We start from the raw sequence: 20,213 nt of genomic DNA, 5'->3' as shown, positions 1-20,213 counted from the left end.
TATCTATCTATCTATCTATCTATCTATCTATCTATCTATCTATCTATCTATCTTTTTTATCTGAAAAGGGGGGACATAGTTGCAAGGAAATATCATTGATTAGTATATTTCCTCTGATCATTTTTACTTTGACTCTCACCTGAGTCTAAGCAATAACATTTTGGTCATCTGTGCTCCTAGCTCGCGGTCGAACAGCAGCGGTTCCTCGGACAGGACGGTGTCAGGAAGTGGACCGGGCTCTGATCCAGCGGCTGCAGGAGCGGTGTGAGCAGCAGGCCCTGCAGCTGCAGACTCTCCAGGTCCAGCTGAAGAAGGCCTCTCTGTGCCTGGATGTTTTCAGCATCACCACTCTGCACTTTTGTGATAAGGTAGGCTCTCCAGAAATAAATACGCCTTTAGAGCTAAGATTAGATTCTGTCAGTTCTATATGGAAAAAAAAAAAACACAAAAAAAAGTTGCATAAGGTCAGTTAGTTGTGATGTCTAAAATTTAGGAGCTTTACATAAATAAGTTAGTTTTTGGAGAATAATTTTAAGAATTTGGTTGAATTAGCTTTCTTGTGTTAAAGGAAGCTATGGTTGGAGCAAGCGAGATTACACATTATCACTTCATAAGGACAATGCACAAATTGTATTGTGTAAACAGTGTCATCATTGAACTTGCTTCCATTTAGATTCCCATTTAACTGTATGGTTTTAAACTATATTTGACCAATAGTGTCTGACAGAACCAACTGAGAAAATCCCACTGTGAGCTTCAGTACAACTACAAAACATCCAGCATCCCTTTGTTCAAAAGACACCTGTAACATCCAACTGCTACTGTCAAAGGAAGTTCCTTTGATTTCTTTAAATCTCTTTTCACATTAAGCGTGAGTCTGCAGCATCAGGGCTCATCAAAACTACTTTGAGGATTTTCCAAAGTTTGTATTTATTTACAGTAGGACAAGGAAGATTAATTGGATTTTGCTTTAAATAGATAAAAATGCTTAGAGTGCCATATGGAAGCCTTTTTACCTCCTAAACTTTATGACATTTTGTCATGATTGAGCCACAAACGTTTGGTGTATTTTATATTTTTTTATGACGGATCAATACAGTAGTTAAAAGGGAAGGGTTAATTTTGGTGTTGCTTATACTTAGTAACAAGAAAGCTGGTCAGAGAATAGATGACCAGCTTTCTTAAGATGGAGGGAAACAAATACAGAAAATAGATTAGCTCATTCTGGATTGAATTAAAAACCCCGTTTGATTAAAAAGTAATAAATGTTTTAAACTGCGCTTGGACTTTTTTTTTGTCAGATGTGTGCTGTTGTGTAATTCTGTAGCTTCTGTAGGAGAGAAAAAAAATAAGCCCTCTAATCTGAAAATCTGTGCATTTATCGATCAGGTTGCTCCCCTGTTTCTTCGTCTGTCTTCAGAGATTCAAAGATGCTGTGTATGCTGTGTGCGTGTGTATGCGTGTGTGTGTGTGTTGCTCTCTGTCATGCTTATGACTGTGGTATGGGGCGTGTTGGTGGGGGGTTGAGGGGAGGACAGTCAGAGCTGGGCTGGGTCTGGCTCTCTTTGTTCCAGCAGGGAGAAATGATGCTCGCAAACCAAGAAGCGAGGTGAGCTTTTGGTCTTTCCCTTCTCTCCTCTCTTCTCCTCCCCTCTCCTCCGCCTGCCTCATCCCTCCCCTCTGCTTTGACATTCTTTCTGCATCTTTCTTTTCACTTCCCGTCTGTCCCTGCTGCCTCCCCATCAGGCTAAGGGATGCTGCCGTTTGCTAGCCTAATATGGGCCATTGCTGCTGCAGGCTTCATTTTCTCCCTCTCTGCTGTCTGGACCAAACGGTAAAGGCAGTGTCTTCTGCAGGCAGTAAGCTTGTTTTTTCCTGCACCGAGGATTCCTTGATGCATTTGTAGCTGAGCTCGTGTGTGTTTGGTGCTGTGGGAGTCTGAATGCGTATGATCGTCATGTTCACTTGTTTCCTAGCGACAGAGCCGGCAGAGAGCACGGAGCTGGGGATGATTGTGCTGAGTCAAAGCTGCCTGAGTTTCCAGGAAGACGGCATGGAATAATTTTTGCAGCTGTGCTTCATTCTGATATAATAATTTCAGTGTTTGGAAGTGTGTGTGTGCGTGTGTTTGTGTGTGTATGCATCTATCGATTAGGTTCCTGTGTGCTGTGTCAATGCCTCTCCTCTGTCAATTAAAATTGTTTGGATGGATTTCTATATTGCCCATTTTGTTTAAGTAACTTTTACATGTTTTGATACAGTAATGTCCTCACAATACCTTTCAAAAGTATTCACACTCTTTGAACTTTCACACGTTTTAGAGCTTCAATGTATTTTATTGGGATTTTATGTGGTAGACTAGCACCAGGTTGTAGAGAATTATAAGACTGTGAAGTGATTTTCTTTTTTCTTCTTCTTATTTTTCCAAAAATAAAAAGCTTTGAACAGTGGTCGATTTTCAGTTTGATTTAGTGCTAGACCTTGACTAGGCCATTTTAACATGTGAATATGCTTTTATTGTATCAATCCAATCAAGGCAGGATTGATACAATCCTATCTTTAAAGATAGGATTCACACTATCTTTAAATAGTGTGAATTTAAAGATAGGATTGATACAACTCCTCCATTGTAAACTTGCTTTTCTGTCAAAATGTGAAACGTCATTCCACTTCCCACATAATTGATTGCATGTATTTTTAGGGGAATTAAACTATCAAGACAGCTGGACACAAATGTACTTGGCATTTTTCAGATATTTATTTGCAATAGGATCTGAAAACCATGTATCATTTTCCTTCAAATTAGTAATTCTGCACTACATTGTTTTAGTCAAACACAAAATCCTGAAAACCCAAATTAACAGTTGTTATACTGTGGGGGGTGGGGAGGGGGAGTAGCAAAAGTTCAAGGAATATAATTACTGTTGCAAAACACAGCAGTTTTTCAATGACTTCTGGATGAAAGTTTCAACTTTAACAAAAATTCAAGATTTCTTGCAACCTCCAGTGTTCTTCCTGGCCTTTAAATTTTTACAAGACAAAAACTCCCACCAAATAAGCAGCTACACCACTGAAACTGAAGCTGCACTTAATTTGGAATAAATGACTGCTTCAAGTTACTTAACTCGATTTTGTGTTTTTCAGAAACGTATTCTATTTTTTACACTATACAATGTAAAAAAGAAATACTCCACCAAGCATACTGAGTCAGACATATGTAAAAATTAACAAAAGAAATGTAAAATGTAACTTTTTCTCCCTGAAACGTTACATAAACATTTATTGGTTTTCTATTTTGCTAAAGGAATAGCTTGTTACCACACTTTATTCTAGATTTCTTTTGATACTACAAAACAAAATAATCTAAATCAACAATTTTATTACATACATAAATACTCAATAGTTGCATTTCTAAATTAGATTAAGTTACTTTGCTGGGCAGGAAATAAAAAACAAAAAACAAAAAAAACTGATTAGCAGAAACCTGGAGGACGGGTGGAGCTTCTTTGTATAAAATGATGCTGAACATGTTTCATCCCTCTTGAGATCAGTCTGTCTCTTAGTGACGATTTTCTGCTGCATCTCTTAGATGATGACATCATTTCTACTGGGACATAGCGTTGACCATTTCATGCATTTTTCAAAAGTCCCACTTTGTTCCCCTTTGAGTCTTTCTCTCTTCAGCATTGTTGAGTTATTTTTGGATTAGAGAGTTTTCACATTAATTATGATCAGATGTCTTGTTGCCATCTTTTATCTCTCTCTGTTAAAAAAAGCTTATTGGTTCATTCAACACCTACAGGTGTGTGCCGTACAAACGTGTTGCAAGATGATAACTTCTACAAAAACGTCCTAATTGCCCCATATTGGCGCAATGCATCTTGGGTCTGTTTAGCTAATTGAAAAAAAGCTTAATGCAAGCCCCATACCTACCAGAAAATGCTTACAGTTGTAGATAGCTTGAAATGTTTAAGATATTTGCAATATCTTTACAGATAGGATTGATAAAAAAGGTAGAAGTTTATTACTGGAACGCTGTTCATCATCAGATAATTACATGATCTGATTATCTCTATGTTATTACTGACAATATATTTTTAGCAATATTTTAAAGTAAATCAGGTTTTGATTATCTTTTTTTCAAATCTGTTGTTCTTGTTAGATCTGGAACAGCAACTTTTAACATCACTTTTTCCTGTTAGTCTCTCACCTAAATGAGCAATAAATGTAAGTTTAAAATAGCTAAAACTGTGACAGGCAGAGCCCCATGAGGTTCCAAGTTTATCTTCCAGCCAATGTCTCGACCATTATCCATCATGCTGAACATGATGGAAATAAAATTCTTTCATTTTGCAGTTTGCCTTGTAAAATGCTCATCAGTTAGTCTCATTTAAATGTGTCATGTTTTGTTTCATTCCAGAATGAGAGCGCCATTGTAAAAGAGAGGGAGCTGTCCCTGGAGCTCGGCCGAATCAGGGATGAAGTGGGTAAGTGGGAAACCTCAGGGAGCCGGACTCCCAACATGTACGCGGTAGATGGCATCTTCAGAGAAAAGAGGAGGTGCAAACCTGAAGTCAGTTTCGCTGACTTTTGTATCTGTATGTATGTTTCTGTATGTTTTCCAGCTGTTAGTGTCGCGCACTGGGAGCAGCTGCAGCAGGAGAAGGAGGACCAGGAGCGGCGTTTTGAGGCCGAGCTGCAGGGGCTGCGGGCTCAGCAGCGGAGCGAACTGGGAGCGTTGGAGGAGAGGCTGAAGGCTCGGCACGCAGAGGACACCGAGAGCCTGCAGGCCCATCAGCGAGCTGAGCTGGAGGAGCTCCGTTTCAGACACCAGGAGCAGGTGCAGCATGCAGAAACATTAGGACTGCTCAGGATTTTAATCATTTGGCATGAAAACTGAAAATGAAGAACTTTTTGTTGAAAACAAAACTGAAAAATGTTTCAACATTTTTGTTGTAGCTTGAGGAGATGACAGAGAATCATGAGACATCTTTGACAGAGATGGAGACGGCCCACAATGACACTTTAGACACTTTGCAAGAGGAGCACGCAAGGACAGTAAAGAGTAAGCAGCACTTTTAATAATTTCTTCTGTGTGTGTATTCTTCAGTTTGAGACGATAATATGTTATGTCTGTTAACAGATCTGAAAATGGCTCATGAACAACAGAAAAAGTCTCTAGAGGAAGAGTTTGAGAAAATCAGACTTTCACTCAAGGTATGTGTTTTTTATTTGAAGGTAAAATTTAGCAACACCACCGGAAAAAACAAATCCCTTGCAGATTTGTGTGCGTTTGATTTCCAGGATCAGGTGGACACGCTTACGTTTCAGAACCGCAGCCTGAGAGATCGAGCAAAACGCTTTGAAGAAGCTCTTCGGAAGAGCACAGATGAGCAGATAGTTGTAAGTTTTCACGAAGCAGAACGCTACAACACACTGACGGCTCTGAAAATACCTGCAGAACGAACAGCGCTTCTCTTTCAGGATGCGTTGGCTCCATATAAGCATATTGAGGAGGACCTGAAGAGCCTTAAAGAAGTTCTGGAGATGAAGAATCAACAAATTCATCAACAGGAGCTAAAGATTTCCGAACTGGAGAAAATAGTATGCTTCAACTTTTATTCAGGATATTTTGTAAAGTAACCGCAATGACTTCTGTGTGTTTTATTCATAATTATTTTTGTAATATTAAATTAAACATAAAGATATATTTGAATTTGATTAAATTGCTATACAGTTCTATCCTTGCAAGAACAGTCAAATAGTAATGGTCTAAATGAAGTAGTGATTACGTTCGTTACCTTTTTGACTGTAAAATCAAATGGCATTACCATCTATGTTATTCAATGGATTCTACTGCTTTAACTCATTTTAAAGACTTTAATGTTTTGCGTTGTTTCCTCCTGTGTTTTTGAGCAGGCTGAAAAGAATGTGCACCTGGAGGAGAGACTGCAAGTGTTGCAGCAGCAGAACGAAGACCTGAGAGAGCAGATAGACAAGAATCTAGCTGTGTCCAGGTCTGTTTGTGTGTGCATTTAAATTATACATAGGTAATAAGGTTGAGTTCAACATTCACAACCATAAAGTTAAAAACTGAAAAGTCTGAAACTTCTTCATGGAGGAGTCAGTTTTTGCTACAGTTACTGCTGCAATTTCTTTGACATATGTCTCTACCACTTTTCCACTTCTAAAACCAAATTTCTGCAGGTTTTTCATAACAAAATAGTTCTTGTTAAGTTGGAGGGTGAACATCTGTGAACATCAGTTTTTAGGTCATGCTACAAATGCAGGACTTTGACTGGGCCCTTCCAACACATGAGAATAGTTTGTTTGAAATCATTGCATTGCTGCATGTTTCGGGGCGTTGTCCAGCTGGAAGGTGAACCTCAATGCTAGTCTCAAGTCCTTTGTAATCTGTAGCTTTTTTTGTAACTGCTTTTTTTTTTTTTATCTGCAGAAAAAAAAAAAAAAAAGCAGCATGACACCAATCCACCATTATGTTTTACAGTGGGGGTGTTATATTGTGGGTGGTGTGTGTGTGTTAGCTTTCTGACAAACACACTGTTTACATATAGACCAAAAAGTTCCTTTTGTCCCTTTTTTGGCTTGACACTCACTAAATGAGACTTATTTTGTCTCTCTTTTTTTTCTCCTATCTGTGCCGAGAATCTCTGAAGCTCCTCCAGAGATTATATTAAAAAGTATCGAAAATAAATGAGTGTGAATAGAGATGCATGCCGCACTTTGTGGACATTTTACTGTTACTTCAGTAATAGATGTCACGTAAAATCTCAATTAAACATACTTTTGTGGTTTTAACATCACAACAATGTTAAAAGTTTAAGGGGCATGAACACTGTAGTTATCGAAATGAATTACATTTCTCTCATGTTCTTTTGTCCATTTTCTACTTCAGGCAACTCTCTGAAGAGAACGCCAACCTGCAGGTGCACGTGGAGATGGAGAGCAAAGAGAAGAAGCGTCTGAGTCGCACCAACGAAGAGCTCCTGTGGCGTCTGCAGACAGGCGAGCTGAGTCCACACATGACCCCCAGCTCCTCCCCCATCCACCACCCAGCCTCTGGACCGGGCTCGCCCGCCCGCCCCCACTCCTACCACCAGTGACTGTTTGTACCAAACATCTTATTTTATCAGTGTTTTTGTTTAACTCTGAAAAAATTGTTCCTCTGTTTTAAAGGAATATTATACAATCAGTGGACAAAGAGACAGTAATATGTTCTGTTTGTTTGGGGAGAATCTCCTTACCCATTTGATGCATTTCCAAACCACATTTTTTATTTTTATTTTTTTTTATTGTTTTCTTTGACCTCATGAATTGTACAGATGATTCCACAAAGAGTAAAACCTTAGCATGTTTCTCCAGCAGGTGAAAGTTCAGAGAGCATCGCAGTGCCTCATTTACATGTTTTCGCCTCCATCTACATTTCCCTCTTCTCCTTCAGCTCTCAGGATGATGGATAAATAAGACATAGTAAACTCAAAAAACATGAAGCGCCTTCTGTCATCCATTCCCTCCCACCAGCAAGGTCTACCTGGGGGCTTGGCAGTATTATCAGAAAAATCCAACCTCAGATCTCAACATTTTCATGTAGAAACATTTCATTCATCATGAGTGTATGATTTATACCAAGCCATCTAACCTCAAAACATTCATAACTCCACTTTACTGCCAATACAGTGTAAGTATATTATGAGTTATTACTTGTGTAGACTCTGTAGATGTATGACTATCTTTACAGCATGGGTTGTCTTCCGATTAGAACAGATTTTCAGATTATTTCATGTATGTATGATGATGAGAAGAATTAGAAAGAAGCACTTCAAGATATTTTGGAGAAGAAGAAACCTTCACTCTCAGCTGAATTAAAGAAAAGGTAGTCAACTCACACAAAATAAAACCACCAAAGATGAAGTTCTTGAACTATAACACACTGCATCAGTTACATGCTTGGAACTCAATGAAGAACACTCATACTTCAGAAGAAGTCCCTTGAGGTTTTTTTTTTTTTACATTTTGGGATGTTTCAAACACAAGCTTGAATGTTTTTATTTGGATTTCATGAGCTGAAAGCTGAAAAGTTTGCCAAAAAGCATATGATATTCCTTCATCTAAACCATTGCAACGTAAATCTGGGGATGTGTTTAAGGTTACTGTCCTGTTGGAACCTTTTCACATTCCAGCAGGATCGCCCTTAATTTAGCTCCATTCATTTTCACATCAACTCTGATAAGCTTGATGCTGCTACCACTGTATTCCCACAGTGGAAATGGTGTTTTTCTCTTTATTCAACCTTTATTTGACCACGATAAAACTTCTTGAGATCTCAAGAAAATTTAACTTTAATACCCAACTACCTGTATTTAGATGGGATTAAATCACATATTAACTTCAGAAGTCTTTTTTTGATTATTATTTGTGAACTACCAATTTCCTTTTATTTTACAATTATGCACTACTTTAATTTGGTTTATCATATACAGTCCTAATAACAAACATTTAAGTTTGTGGTTGCAACGTGATAAATTGTTGAAAAGTTTAAGAGGTATGAATCCTTTTGCAGCGCTCTGTTCCATGTTCTTCATATTTCCGTATGTACAGTTCGAACAGTTAAACTAATTATGAAGTCTCTCCATCATATCTGCAGCTTGTGTTCCGGTTTTGCAACATTTCCTGAGTCACTTAGGAGCAAGAAATGAACGTCTGATGCAATCTTACCTCATTTTTCATTGTTTGGATTAAGCTCAGGATTTGAGAAAATGTATAAGTCATCAAAGGGAAGCAACTGCCATGGTTTTTATTTTATTTAAATTTCATTTATTTTATTTGTTCATGTTTACATACGGCAACCAGCCATCAGAAATCTGTCTTGCTAAACATTTCTCTTACACAGGCATTTAGATGTTAGCAGTAGGTAGAAATATTACAAAAAAGGTCTAAGAAAAAAATCACTACTTAAAGTTGCAGTGTTTAACATTTAGAAACAATATGTTTTTTTTACATGTATATTAAAACTGCCATTACAGTAAATCCTATCTGTGAAAAATTGAGCTTCTTTGCCTTCTCCCTGCTGTCCTACTGCCATCTGCAGAAATACACCACTGAGTCAGAAACAACCAATCAGAACCAGGAGAAGGGTCTTACCACTGTCAATCACCCTTGTGTATATGCGGCTCACGCGCTCCCCTTGCTCTCAGCCAGTTCATCACACTGGAGCCTGCCATGAAAGCTAAGGCTGGTTAGCATGGCCACTGATGACAACAAATGAATGTTCTTTCTGCAACAGTAAGTTGTTTCCCATTGAGCAGTGCATACATGAGCATGATTGACAGAATTAAGACCCTCGTCTTGGCTCTGATTGGTTGTTTCTGACTGGAAGCGGTGTATTACTGCAGATGGCTGCAGGACCACAGGGAGGAAACGGAGGAGCTCAATTGTTTCCCGGATTATCAGTCTCATGTTATACTGTCATGTGACAGTTTTAACAAGTATGTAAAAAAAAATAACATAAAAGCTCCCTACTGCAGCTTTAAGCATCACAGTATTTAATTTATACATTTCATCTATCGTAAAGTGTGTAAACCTGTTTAAAGCAGGTATTTGGCTGTAGCTGCGTTTAACAGTAGATAAAATAGTTACGTTTATTGGGAAGAGGATTTGCTGTGTTTCGACAGTGGAAGTTGCCTTTCTCTACATCAGGTACTCCAATTGCACTGATTGCCTCTGTGTCCTGTGGACACCGTCTTGTACACATTTACTGAATGAATAAGAGTAAAAGCTTTTGTTTACAGTTTACATGCAATATCAGAGAGAGGTCGCTGCATCACATGGATGTCGTTACTTCTGTGGATTGTTGTTAAAAATGATTGTAATCAGATACTCCAGAGAAGTCTCCATGAAAGCATGTCGTTATAAGTTTGCTGTGAATTGTCTTTGTTTCTTGCCTACTTCATTCGCCCTCCTCTACTGAAACTGTAACTTAGCTGAGGTTAATAACGAGAGGCTATGGCTGTGTATGTTGCACTTTGTATTTAATTATTAAATCACAATAAGCATAATAAGTACACAAAAACAGTGTTTGGTTTGTATTTGCATTAGCGAGTAGCTCTTTTTCCTCCCTATTTGAAACATGCAAACTTACTTTGGGATGAAAATAATTGCGCAGACTACAGGGTTCATCACTTTTTCTGCATGAAACCCTGCATCATGTCTATGGGCAGAGGGAAGATGATGGTGGAGTTCTTCTCCGCGGCGATGGCATTGAGAGTCTGCAGGTATCGCAGCTGGAGAGCAGACGGGGCTTCACCGATGACTAGAGCTGCTTCTTTCAGAGCCCGGGAAGCGTTCATCTCACCTTCTGCAGCAATGATCTGAAACAGACACAAACAATGATCAGTCTTGCAAACATTGCCTCCAATTTTTATTTTTAGTTATGTAGAGTGTGATGTGGAAAGCAAATCCTTCCACTACTGCTCTCACTTTAGCCCTGGCCTCCCGACTGGCCTCCGCCTCTGCAGCCATGGCTCTCTGCAGCTGCTGAGGCAGCTTCACATCCTTGATCTCCACGCGCTCCACCTTGATCCCCCATGGGTCGGTGGCTTCATCCAGGGCCTCCTGTATAAGAACAAACACTCCTTCAGCTTCATTTCAGAAGTACTGCAAACTCAGAATAAATTATTCAAAATATTTTCAGTAAAGATATTTGTAAGGCTGCTACAAACTGCATACATACTCGCAAATGTTAGCATTCAATACATTTTTTTTTGACATTTTCTCAGGCAACTACAAAATATTTCCCTCTTCTGAGATTTTAGTGGTCGACAAACTCATAGCAGTGAATAGTTATGAAGTGGAAGGAAAACAATTCACGGGTTTTACAAATAAAAAATAAATAGTGTAAAGAAAGAATTCCCCCTTTGCAGTTTGCCACAAGCTATGTTGAGATTACAGCAAACATGGAAAATGAATTTAGATTTGTACAAAATTTTGAAAGCCCTTCATTATATCATTTTTCTTACACCTCACAATTATTATTTTATGTTGGTCAGTCATAGCAAATCTTACAGTTAGACATTGCTGAGACAATCACTATGTTTCCATGGGATTGTATTTCATTTCAGCACAATTGACCGTTTGACTCAGTGTTTGCTCTAACCTGCATGCTCACTGAAATTCCTTCTCTGTCAGACAGAAGTTCTGCAAGGTTTTTGGTGCCAAGAACATTCCTCAGAGTGGTTTGAGCAAGCAGCCGTGTTGATGAGTGTGCGTTGGACACGTTGGCCACAGCTGAGATGGGACAGTGAATGCGGAAGTAGACAACTCCATCCACGGACACGGTGACCGAGTCTTTGGTCAGGATCTGTGAAAGACACAAATGAACAGTACATTGGAAGGTTTATTGGAAACACGTCCTGGCTTTACATTTTATGTACAAAAGGAAAACGCACCTCTTGTGGAGGAATATCAAAAGACACAGTCCTTAGATCAACTTTCACAAAGTTATCAGTGCAGGGCAAAACAAAAAATAGGCCTAGGAAGAGAGAAACATGAGACTGCATCAGTTCCAAGCTCAACTTTTTTCTGAAAATCAGTTTCTGAGATGATATGGTGTGTACAATCCATCATGTAAAACCACAAACCTGGTCCTTTAGGTTTCCGATCAGCGATTCGCCCAAGTCTGAAAATGACCGCTCGCTCATACTCCTTTACTATCTGGACACCAATGAAAGCAAACAATGTTGAGAGCAAAATCATTCCGGGAAAAGTTTTCACTTCTTGGGTGTCTTCCAGAAGCATTCACATTCCTTAGACTTTTTTTCACATTTTTGTCAGATTGCAATAAAAAGTACGCATTTTATACCGTATTTAGCTCCATCCATCTTTCATTAATGCTGCCACAACATTTTCACTGTGAATAGTGTATAAAGTTCTTTATTATTATTTAGGCCAAAGTTCTTCGTCTTCATCTTTCAGCAATCGTTTTCGTCTTTCCACTGTTTTGTAAAGGCTGGATTTGTTTTCATGAACCTGAGTTGTTAATCAACACATCTCCTCTAGAGATGACCCTCTTGGTTTCTTTTCTGGTAAATGCTCTCCTTGTTTGACTTGTCACTTTAGGTTTTTACATGATGTTCTATGACCTAATCCTGCTCTAAACCTCTGAACAATGGTGTCCTGTTTGCCCCGTTTGCTCTTCCTTATACACTTTGTTCACTGAATTGATCTAAAAATCCTCCGAGAAGATAGGATTATCTGGTTGCACCAGATTTTATTTAGGGGTATTCAAGTAAAGGGCTCTAAAAACAAATGCATGCCACACTAAGGTTTTTATTTTTTGTAAAAATAAAATGGAAGACATGTATGTATTATTTCCCTTCCAGTTCACAATTACCCTCCACTGTATTGGTCTGTTGCATGCAGCCTGATCAGCAACGAATAAGAACATTTTCTTACCTTGACACACAGAAACAATGTGATTGGGAAGGTTAGCGCTATAAATAGGAGGGATATAATTACCAGCAGCCAACCAACACATCCCAACCTCCCCACATTTTTATCTGTGAAGAGACAGAAGTTCAAAGTACAATGGGAAGCGTCTGCTTCATTAAAGTTAGGTTCTGTTAAATAAGCCATGAAAATACACGTCTCCTGTTGTCAGATTGTTGATGGTGGATTAGAAAGTAGTACAATCCAGTGGGAGAACACAGAACATCCTTGCTGTCAGGTAAGGGCTGCAGTAAATTCACACATCTCATTTGTAACTAATGATGTAATTAATCTCACAGGGAAACCATGTAGACCTAAAGGTTGTCTGAATCAAGACATGTTTCGCAAACCAACTGATACATCATTGTAAATGATTTCTAGTAACACCAAGGAGGATCTGTTTCTCATCTCTTTTGAATTTCTTAAGATCTAGGTACATACATGTTGCTTTTTGATATCTTGAGGACTACTTCATGTTGTCATACAGGGTTTAGTCAAATGCTTTCTTGATTTTACAGGTAATGTGCTAATTAAGACTGGGTTGGACTTGTTTAATTGATCAAATTGACTTGACTAGGCCATAAACAGTTTTAACTGCATTTATTTAACCAATTTTAGTGATTTTTTTTTTTGTGTTTAGTGAGTTTTATTCTCTCAACCACAGCACTTTGTATGCTCAACTCATAAAGGTGCTGTATACAATTGTACTTCCATAGTTTAATTTAAAATTCCTGTGCAATCATAACTGGAAAAATTTACATATTTATCCAAGCTAAATTTTCAACACAGAATATTAATTTGGATTATAGATGAAAAGAAATAAATCACTTCAGTCAGTGAGGGTAGAGCAAGTGAGAAATATGGCAGCCAATGAATGGTGATCTAGAATACTAGTCTTCAAAACCCATATTTATTAGTTTAATAATAACATCTACTACAATGTAAAAAAATACTTTAAAAAAGTTTAATACAATAAAATACTAAAAGCAGACGTTTTGCCTCAGAATAATAATTCATTGTATCCCCCTCATTAGGACTCATTTGGAGTTAATGAACATTTCAAACCTACAACATGATAAGATCTTAAAAAAGCACTTACCTTCAACATTTTCTTCACTGATCTGAAGTTTGCGTGGAGTAACCATCTCCACTGTGCTGGATGTTGTTGAGATCATTGGAGAAGAGTCTGGCGCTTGGAGCTGCAGCAGCACTCTTGTTTACTTCCCTCCTCTGTCTGTGGGGTGTGGTCTATCCATTTCTCTTATCCTGCCTTATACAAATCTATTGCTGTGGTAACCCGAACCACAGTGCATCCAGCCTTTGCATGCCTCCCGCAGTTGAGAACTCCAAATTCAGACCTCTTGGTATCCTATCATCTTCTTGCCCTAGCAGGAGTTTGTCGCTTGTTGACTGCAGGTGATGAATAAATAATAAAGTCCTGAAACATGAGGCTTTATGTGGTGAGACAACGTGTCGATTCTCTCGTTTCACTTTAGCGAGAAAAAAATTAAGTCCTTCCACAGAAATCACTTACAGAGGTTTATTACTTTCTCGCTAATGTCTTTTTCATCGACTGCAAAAAGGAAATACAGCCTTTTCACAACATGAGGGGTGTGATAACCACATTCATATTGTTCACAGAGAAAGTAAGAAGGCTTGAATGGGAAATTCAATAAAACCCGTTGACGCTAAGCATGCCACTTGGTTACCTTGGGCTGATTATGTTACATTTACTGATTCACTTTAATACATAAACAAGGTTCTCAAATTATTATATTTTGTCTTTAAATGTATAACCCTCTTACCGCCCCAAACAGTAATATTTTACTAAACAATAAAGACTTCGCATTATTTTAATTTAAAATAAAATATAGTAAATTCAAAATCTTCAAGACGCTGATGACCTGTGGTTGTGAAACAAGTCCAAACCAACAATTAAGTTTTTTTTTTTGCCAGTATCCTGTCTTCGCTTTTATTGTCTGTAAACATTGTACTGTGCATTATCGGCACATCTTCACTTTGGTGTCATCCATATCTAAAAGCAGTCAAGAAGATGGACATGGTTTTATCCTGACAAACCTGCTAAACAAGCCACGCTAGTTCAGTTTTTTTTTTTTTTTTCATTTTACTGTTATGTTATGACCTTCAACATGGCTGAGGCCTGTAGGCAAACTACAGGCCTCAGCCATGTAGTAGCCAAACTACTCTGAAACAGAGTTTGAGTCTCTTTTGAAATTTCTTTGAGCACTGCACAACAACCTTTGTGATTTCTACTCCTGGAATGAATGATAAATGATTTTCAATTTATAAAAATCCTTCTTCCTTCATGCAGAATGGACTTTGAATACTATAGATATGTCGTTATGGCAAGATCGCCAATGATGTTAATCTTAGACATCATTTTAAAAATCAGCTAAATGACACAACTCCAGGTTTTGATGAGCCGCTAACACTTGTTGATGGTTATTTAACCAAATGGCTGCCTTTTTCCAAGATTTTTCCAAATATAACTTGAGAAGGCTACACAAAGATGTACTTTTAAACAAAAAACATCATTTTTAGGCTCTGCACAATGCAAGATATTTTCCCTGTTTCAAAAGCATGCCATTTTCCATTAGAACTTTTCATAGTTTGCAAGTAAGATTAGGTCTATGCAAGTATTCCATTAGAGGAGGGTACATTTGTAGAGTTTTGACATTTTATGAAAGCAGAAGAGTTTAACTGTTCAGTCACTTTGATCCTTCAGTTTTGCTACAGCTAGACAATTATTGCACTTGTTCTAATTGTCTATTGATTAGATGATTTTTTTTTTTTTTACATGTTCATACCAAGTAAAAAATACGAAGTCATGACATGAATATTTGTTTTAAAACTTTATTTAAAATTATTTGTATCATTCCTATCAGGCACCCACTGTGTCCATCATAAATTTACGGCTGAACTCATAAGCTAGGAAGAGCGCTCCGTTGGCAGGGAAGGTCCGGATCATGGTAGGAGTCAAACCAGAGTACAGAGCAGTGAAACCTGTAAGGGAGAAACAGTCAAACAGTGGCTATGAAATGCAAAAGTTTTAAATTGTCCGACAAACAATAAAACCTGTACAATACTCTTACAGTGAGATAGTATCCTCATAACTCCAGGAAGTGTTTGAAATGAGTTTCATCAGTCATTTAGCCTGTAAGTTAGCTTTGCTGTTAGCTAGCACAATTAAGTTAAGTTAGTGTTTAGGATAACATGCATTCCTGACATTCTGCACATTAATATTTGAAAATATATTGAAAAATGCCACAAACATCTGCTATATTAGCAAAGCTGTAAATGCAAAATGATTAGCATTACTGTTAAATGTTTGTGGTTCTCAGTGTTTTAGGGCTTAATTTTACCTCTTGATATTTTAGACTACAACAACTGACTGCATTTGTCATACAGTATCTCCTTAACTTCAAGAGAAGCGTGTGATGATGTCTCTATTGGTGATTTGCTGTAATAGCTATCAGCCATGCCCAGTATCCTACAACTGGTAACTGCATTTGTAAGTGGGCAAACATTGCATCCTCAAAGCTTACCCTCAGTGCGTATAATACCCATGAAGGTCTTCATGAAACCCTCTTGCCTCCCTGCTAAAGAGTAGACTTGGATCCTAGACTTCACACAGTCTATTGGATAGACCACTAGCCAAAGACAAGCCCCTCCAAATCCACCGCTGAACATAAGTGGAAGAATGCCTGCAAACAAAGATGTAAGTTTGCAGGGTAGCTGCCTGTGCTTTATTTTTGAAGCACAGGCATCAAAAATAAAATTAAATGAACCTACCTATACTGTCTTTGTCTGTCCCCATATGGTGTGCAAATGTAGTCCGACATACTTCGTAGGCACCAAAGAAGCAGAAGTAACCAGGTATCTCCCTGACAATGGTTGAGGTGAGTCCCTGGTAGAAACCCAAAGGACCATTTGTCCTCAGCACAGTCTTAACCACAGACCAGACGGTGCTAATGTCCCCCACAAATACAAAAAGGAAAGGTGAAGTCAGCTGAAACTGAAAATGTTTTGTTTATTGCAACATCTCTGATGAAACGGACCTTCGCTGTCCTTTCGCAACCTTTCCGGTCTCCTCCATTTCATGCATAGCCTGTAGGCGACATTTCACCAGCTCTGTGGGGCAAATGGCCATGGAGGAGAAGATGGAAGCTAAAGACCCTGCAGAAGCTTTGTGGACATCACTGAACACAAACAGAAAATGTTTCAATGAATGAAGATGAGTGACAGTCCTCAGACACAATGGTACTAATGTTGATGCTACGGTTGAAATGATTGCTATGAATCTGCACAGAATAATCAAGATTTCATGTTTATATTGTTGTGTGTGTTAGGTAATAAGAGTCAACTTTAATTAAGAGGTTTTTTGTTTGTTTTTTTTTTTGGGGGGGAGGGGGGTTGTAATTAGTTCAAAAATACTTCATTAATGCCAAAGAAAAATTAAAAGGTTTTTCTAACTCATTATCTAGGTTTATTCAAAAACTGTACATGGTTGTTAAGAATGTTCTAGATTTCAAGAAGAATACTTTCTTCCAAAATAGAGGAGGAAAGGATTCTTCCTTACTTTTGGAAGAATAAAGGAATAAGCAGAACTACAAAGCGGAACTAGTCTTCTAGACAAAATTATCTGAAATATTGTGTACCTAATGTCTTAACAAATACTAGTACTTCTTCAAAGAGATCTGCAAAATGCACAGATTTTAAAACTTTACAAATCATTTATGTGGTGGCCTAACAGATGAACAAATCTCCACAGTGAAACTTTTAGTTGCAATAAAAGAAACAGAAATCCTAATCAGTATCAAACCTGAGCTCTGCTCCTTTGTCCATCCTTAACAAAAGACGGACAGCGTCCTGGCAGAGGCCATAACTCAAGAACAGAACCGCATTCTCGCTGATGTTGGCCAGGAGGGCTGGTGTGGCGCCTTTGTAGAGACCACCAAGTCCCACCTGTTTGAAAGTTGAAATGAAGCAGTGGATGAAGCCACGGTACATGCTGGGAAACGTCTGCATCTTCACCTTGATGGTGTCAAATGGCTGACCACTTAGCACGCAGGCTGTACCACCTAAAGTAGGACAGTTTTAGTTTTACAAAGCAGAACAAACATTTTCTACTTCACCATTAGAGTATGCATAAATATGGCTAGGACATTTTCAAGTGCAGTTGTATTATACTGGACTTCTATATTACAGATCAACACACAACATGTCTTGGCAAATAAAGATCTGAAAAGTGTGTGTGGCACACATTTGTATCCAGCTCTCCTGAGTAAATACATTGTAGAACCACCTTTCACTGTGATTAGGGACCGAGATTTTCCCCATTCCTCTTTGTAGTGACTTGTAGAAAACTCCAAATGAAAGCTCATTGGTTTCTTTCAACAAGTGCTTTTTCTTGCAGCTATATCATAAAAGCCAGACTTGTAGTGGCCAAAATTACCATTCTATCACCCAACTGTAGATCTCTGCAGCCCTGATCCTTAAAAAAACATGAATATGTAGTCTAATTTGACTGATATACCTTTAATTAACAGAATGAAGGTTTAAGAAAATAATGAACTCACCTGCTGCTCCTGCTGAAAAGTCAATGAGTGCCTGTATTACAGGATGTGGAGACATGATGATGAAGCCTGTGTACATATAAGCAAAGCTGAGGGTCAATTTTTTTTAATTCATAAATAAGAGTCACAAACCCCAAAATCCATGTAACTTTAGAGCAGAAAAAGAAAAGCTTGACACCCGCTAAAAGGAGGAGAATTAATTATATACCTTTATTTTATATTTCACACACCTTTTCTGTAGTCCCCTTATCTAGGATTTAGAGTATGACAGGTAAGACGGTGTTATTTGTTCGTCGAAGCGTTACTTTACTTTTTGTCCCTACAAGAACCCCTCAGGTAAAACTGCTCACCCCAATTTCCAGGAAAGGATAACAGAGCTCTCACACACAGCCCGAAGAAACGAGCTAACGTCGGTGCTCCTGTGCTGAACTTCCGTCTCCTTTGAGCCCTGAAGATGTGGCGCACACCTGACGTAAGCGCGTCAAGACTTACATCAATGACAGAAGACAAAAATGAGACGCTCTCTGTAAGAAACATGGAATCAATTTAGACATGACTACAAAGGTTCGGAATAGAAAGTTAGTATATGTTTTCTATTTATGTATTCTCGTAAAGCCTCAAACTCAGAATGACCGAAATAAAATCTACTAAACCCTGTAGTGACAGAGTAGGTTATTCGAACACGGTTGAGCTTGTAATACCTACTATTATCCACAAGATGTCAGCAGACTCCACGGATGTCTTGAAATTTCTATCTATCTATCTATCTATCTATCTATCTATCTATCTATCTATCTATCTATCTATCTATCTATCTATCTATCTATCTATCTATCTATCTATCTATCCATCCATCCATCCATCCATCCATCCATCCATCCATCCATCTATTGAGCATTTTAATGCAAAATCAGGGTAGACGAAATTACTTGAATTTATCCTTATTTAGGAATATATATATTTTTTTTTAGGAGTAAGTTACTGTGCTGATGCTGTGATTCATAAGGGGAGGAATAGAATGCAAATCTAGCAAAAATCCATAGTTGCATAATAAATCTTTTTTCTTTCTTTTTTTTTGCTGCTCCTTCTCGTTTAAGATTTTTCATTGTGTTTGGATGTTTGAATCCATCATTTTCTGAGATCCAGTGAAATAATGGGTCATCCTAATTTCTTTGTGCAATAAGGTACAATTCTATTCTATTCTATTCTAGGGAGAGATGGAGAGAGAAAGAAAAAAGAGAGAGAGAATGGGAGAAGCAGACAGAGAGAGAGAGAAAGTGAGAGAGAGAGAGAGAGAGAGAGAAGGAGATAGAGAGAGAGAGAGAGAAACAGAGAAAGAGAGAGATCAAAAAGATGTTATGTTATCCAGATGTTGCAAAAGGGGCTTTTTTGATGAATCATTATGTGCATCACAACTGCACTGCACTTTTGATCCATTTAGAACATACCCTCTTAACATTTCTTGCTCTTGATCATTATGGGGGCTCAGCTAACATGTTGCCTGATAATTGTTTTTATCTACCATTTAAAAGCTTCCATTGTTTTTTCTCTTTTTTGTTGGTTTGTTTGTTTGTTTTAACTTAGGCAAAAATGTTTCCAGACTGAATAAAGAGCATTTCTGAATAGCAATGATAAAATCTTGCCACAGATGTTTAAGAGGGTTTAGGTCTGGATATTGCCATGGCCATACTATACTATGACAGCTATGACTGTATGACCTGTTGAAAGGTAACCTCTGCTGTTGGATAAATAGTTTTGCAGACTTTCTTCCTTCAACTTTAGCTACATCTTGCTTCATCTTGCTGACTGGAGGAAAAAATTCCTCCAGTCAGCTTGAATGGATCAACCAACTAATCAGAAACATTGATTTGATTCTTCTTTTTTTTTTTTTTTTTTTACTTTTTTTTTAACCTAAAATATTGCACCATGGAAAATATAACTAGCCTAATTTTTATTTGAAAACCAAAAGTTTATTTTTAAATTTCCAATAATTGATTTCATCTGCTCCACCTTGAACTCACAGTCTAAATGTCGGTGGAAAAAATAAAAATAAAAATTCTAGAGAGAGATGGAGAGAGAAAGAGAGAAAGACAAATATATAAAAATATATAA

At 38.0% G+C, this 20,213-nt stretch overlaps 2 protein-coding genes across 3 annotated transcripts; one reads left to right on the top strand and one right to left on the bottom strand.

Moving 5' to 3' along the window:
- The first annotated feature begins 1,679 nt into the window (after window positions 1–1,679).
- Window positions 1,680–8,966, top strand: LOC103152064 (microtubule-associated tumor suppressor candidate 2). Of its 2 annotated transcripts, none has more exons than XM_016660829.1 (9): window positions 1,680–1,834; window positions 4,421–4,487; window positions 4,626–4,840; window positions 4,960–5,065; window positions 5,144–5,217; window positions 5,305–5,403; window positions 5,485–5,604; window positions 5,917–6,017; window positions 6,917–8,966. In XM_016660829.1, exons 1-9 carry the CDS (start codon window positions 1,778–1,780, stop codon window positions 7,122–7,124), a joined length of 1,047 nt encoding a protein of 348 aa, XP_016516315.1. In that variant the 5' UTR covers window positions 1,680–1,777; the 3' UTR covers window positions 7,125–8,966. The 2 variants fall into 2 exon arrangements, with proteins under 2 accessions (XP_016516315.1, XP_016516316.1); XM_016660830.1 differs by having other exon boundaries at window positions 1,689–1,834; window positions 5,920–6,017.
- Window positions 8,030–18,842, bottom strand: slc25a15a (solute carrier family 25 member 15a). The gene is made up of 15 exons (XM_016660814.1): window positions 18,452–18,842; window positions 18,105–18,170; window positions 17,348–17,606; window positions 16,584–16,724; window positions 16,318–16,493; window positions 16,071–16,229; window positions 15,413–15,528; window positions 14,052–14,077; window positions 13,604–13,716; window positions 12,472–12,575; window positions 11,658–11,730; window positions 11,466–11,548; window positions 11,174–11,377; window positions 10,498–10,632; window positions 8,030–10,388 (listed from the first exon to the last, which is right to left on the bottom strand). The coding sequence occupies exons 1-15, from the start codon at window positions 18,636–18,638 to the stop codon at window positions 10,197–10,199; spliced, it is 2,034 nt and encodes a 677-aa protein (XP_016516300.1). The 5' UTR covers window positions 18,639–18,842; the 3' UTR covers window positions 8,030–10,196.
- Window positions 18,843–20,213: the final 1,371 nt, after the last annotated feature.

This window comes from Poecilia formosa, unplaced genomic scaffold, assembly GCF_000485575.1.
Source record: "Poecilia formosa unplaced genomic scaffold, Poecilia_formosa-5.1.2 Scaffold299, whole genome shotgun sequence".
NCBI classification, from domain to species: Eukaryota; Metazoa; Chordata; class Actinopteri; order Cyprinodontiformes; family Poeciliidae; genus Poecilia; species Poecilia formosa.
The sequence above is the reverse complement of the archived record's forward strand: the minus strand, read 5'-3'. Positions and strand labels throughout refer to the sequence as shown.

Coding starts and splice junctions, on each gene's coding strand:
- LOC103152064 (XM_016660829.1), top strand. CDS start 1,778: ATGGGCCATTGCTGCTGCAGGCTTCATTTTCTCCCTCTCTGCTGTCTG. Junction 1,835..4,420: donor TCTGCTGTCTGGACCAAACG/GTAAAGGCAGTG, acceptor GTTTCATTCCAG/AATGAGAGCGCCATTGTAAA. Junction 5,218..5,304: donor AAATCAGACTTTCACTCAAG/GTATGTGTTTTT, acceptor TTTGATTTCCAG/GATCAGGTGGACACGCTTAC.
- slc25a15a (XM_016660814.1), bottom strand. CDS start 18,638: ATGTTTCTTACAGAGAGCGTCTCATTTTTGTCTTCTGTCATTGATGTA. Junction 16,494..16,583: donor GTTGCGAAAGGACAGCGAAG/GTCCGTTTCATC, acceptor GGGGGACATTAG/CACCGTCTGGTCTGTGGTTA. Junction 12,576..13,603: donor CAGTGAAGAAAATGTTGAAG/GTAAGTGCTTTT, acceptor GTCTCTTCACAG/ATAAAAATGTGGGGAGGTTG.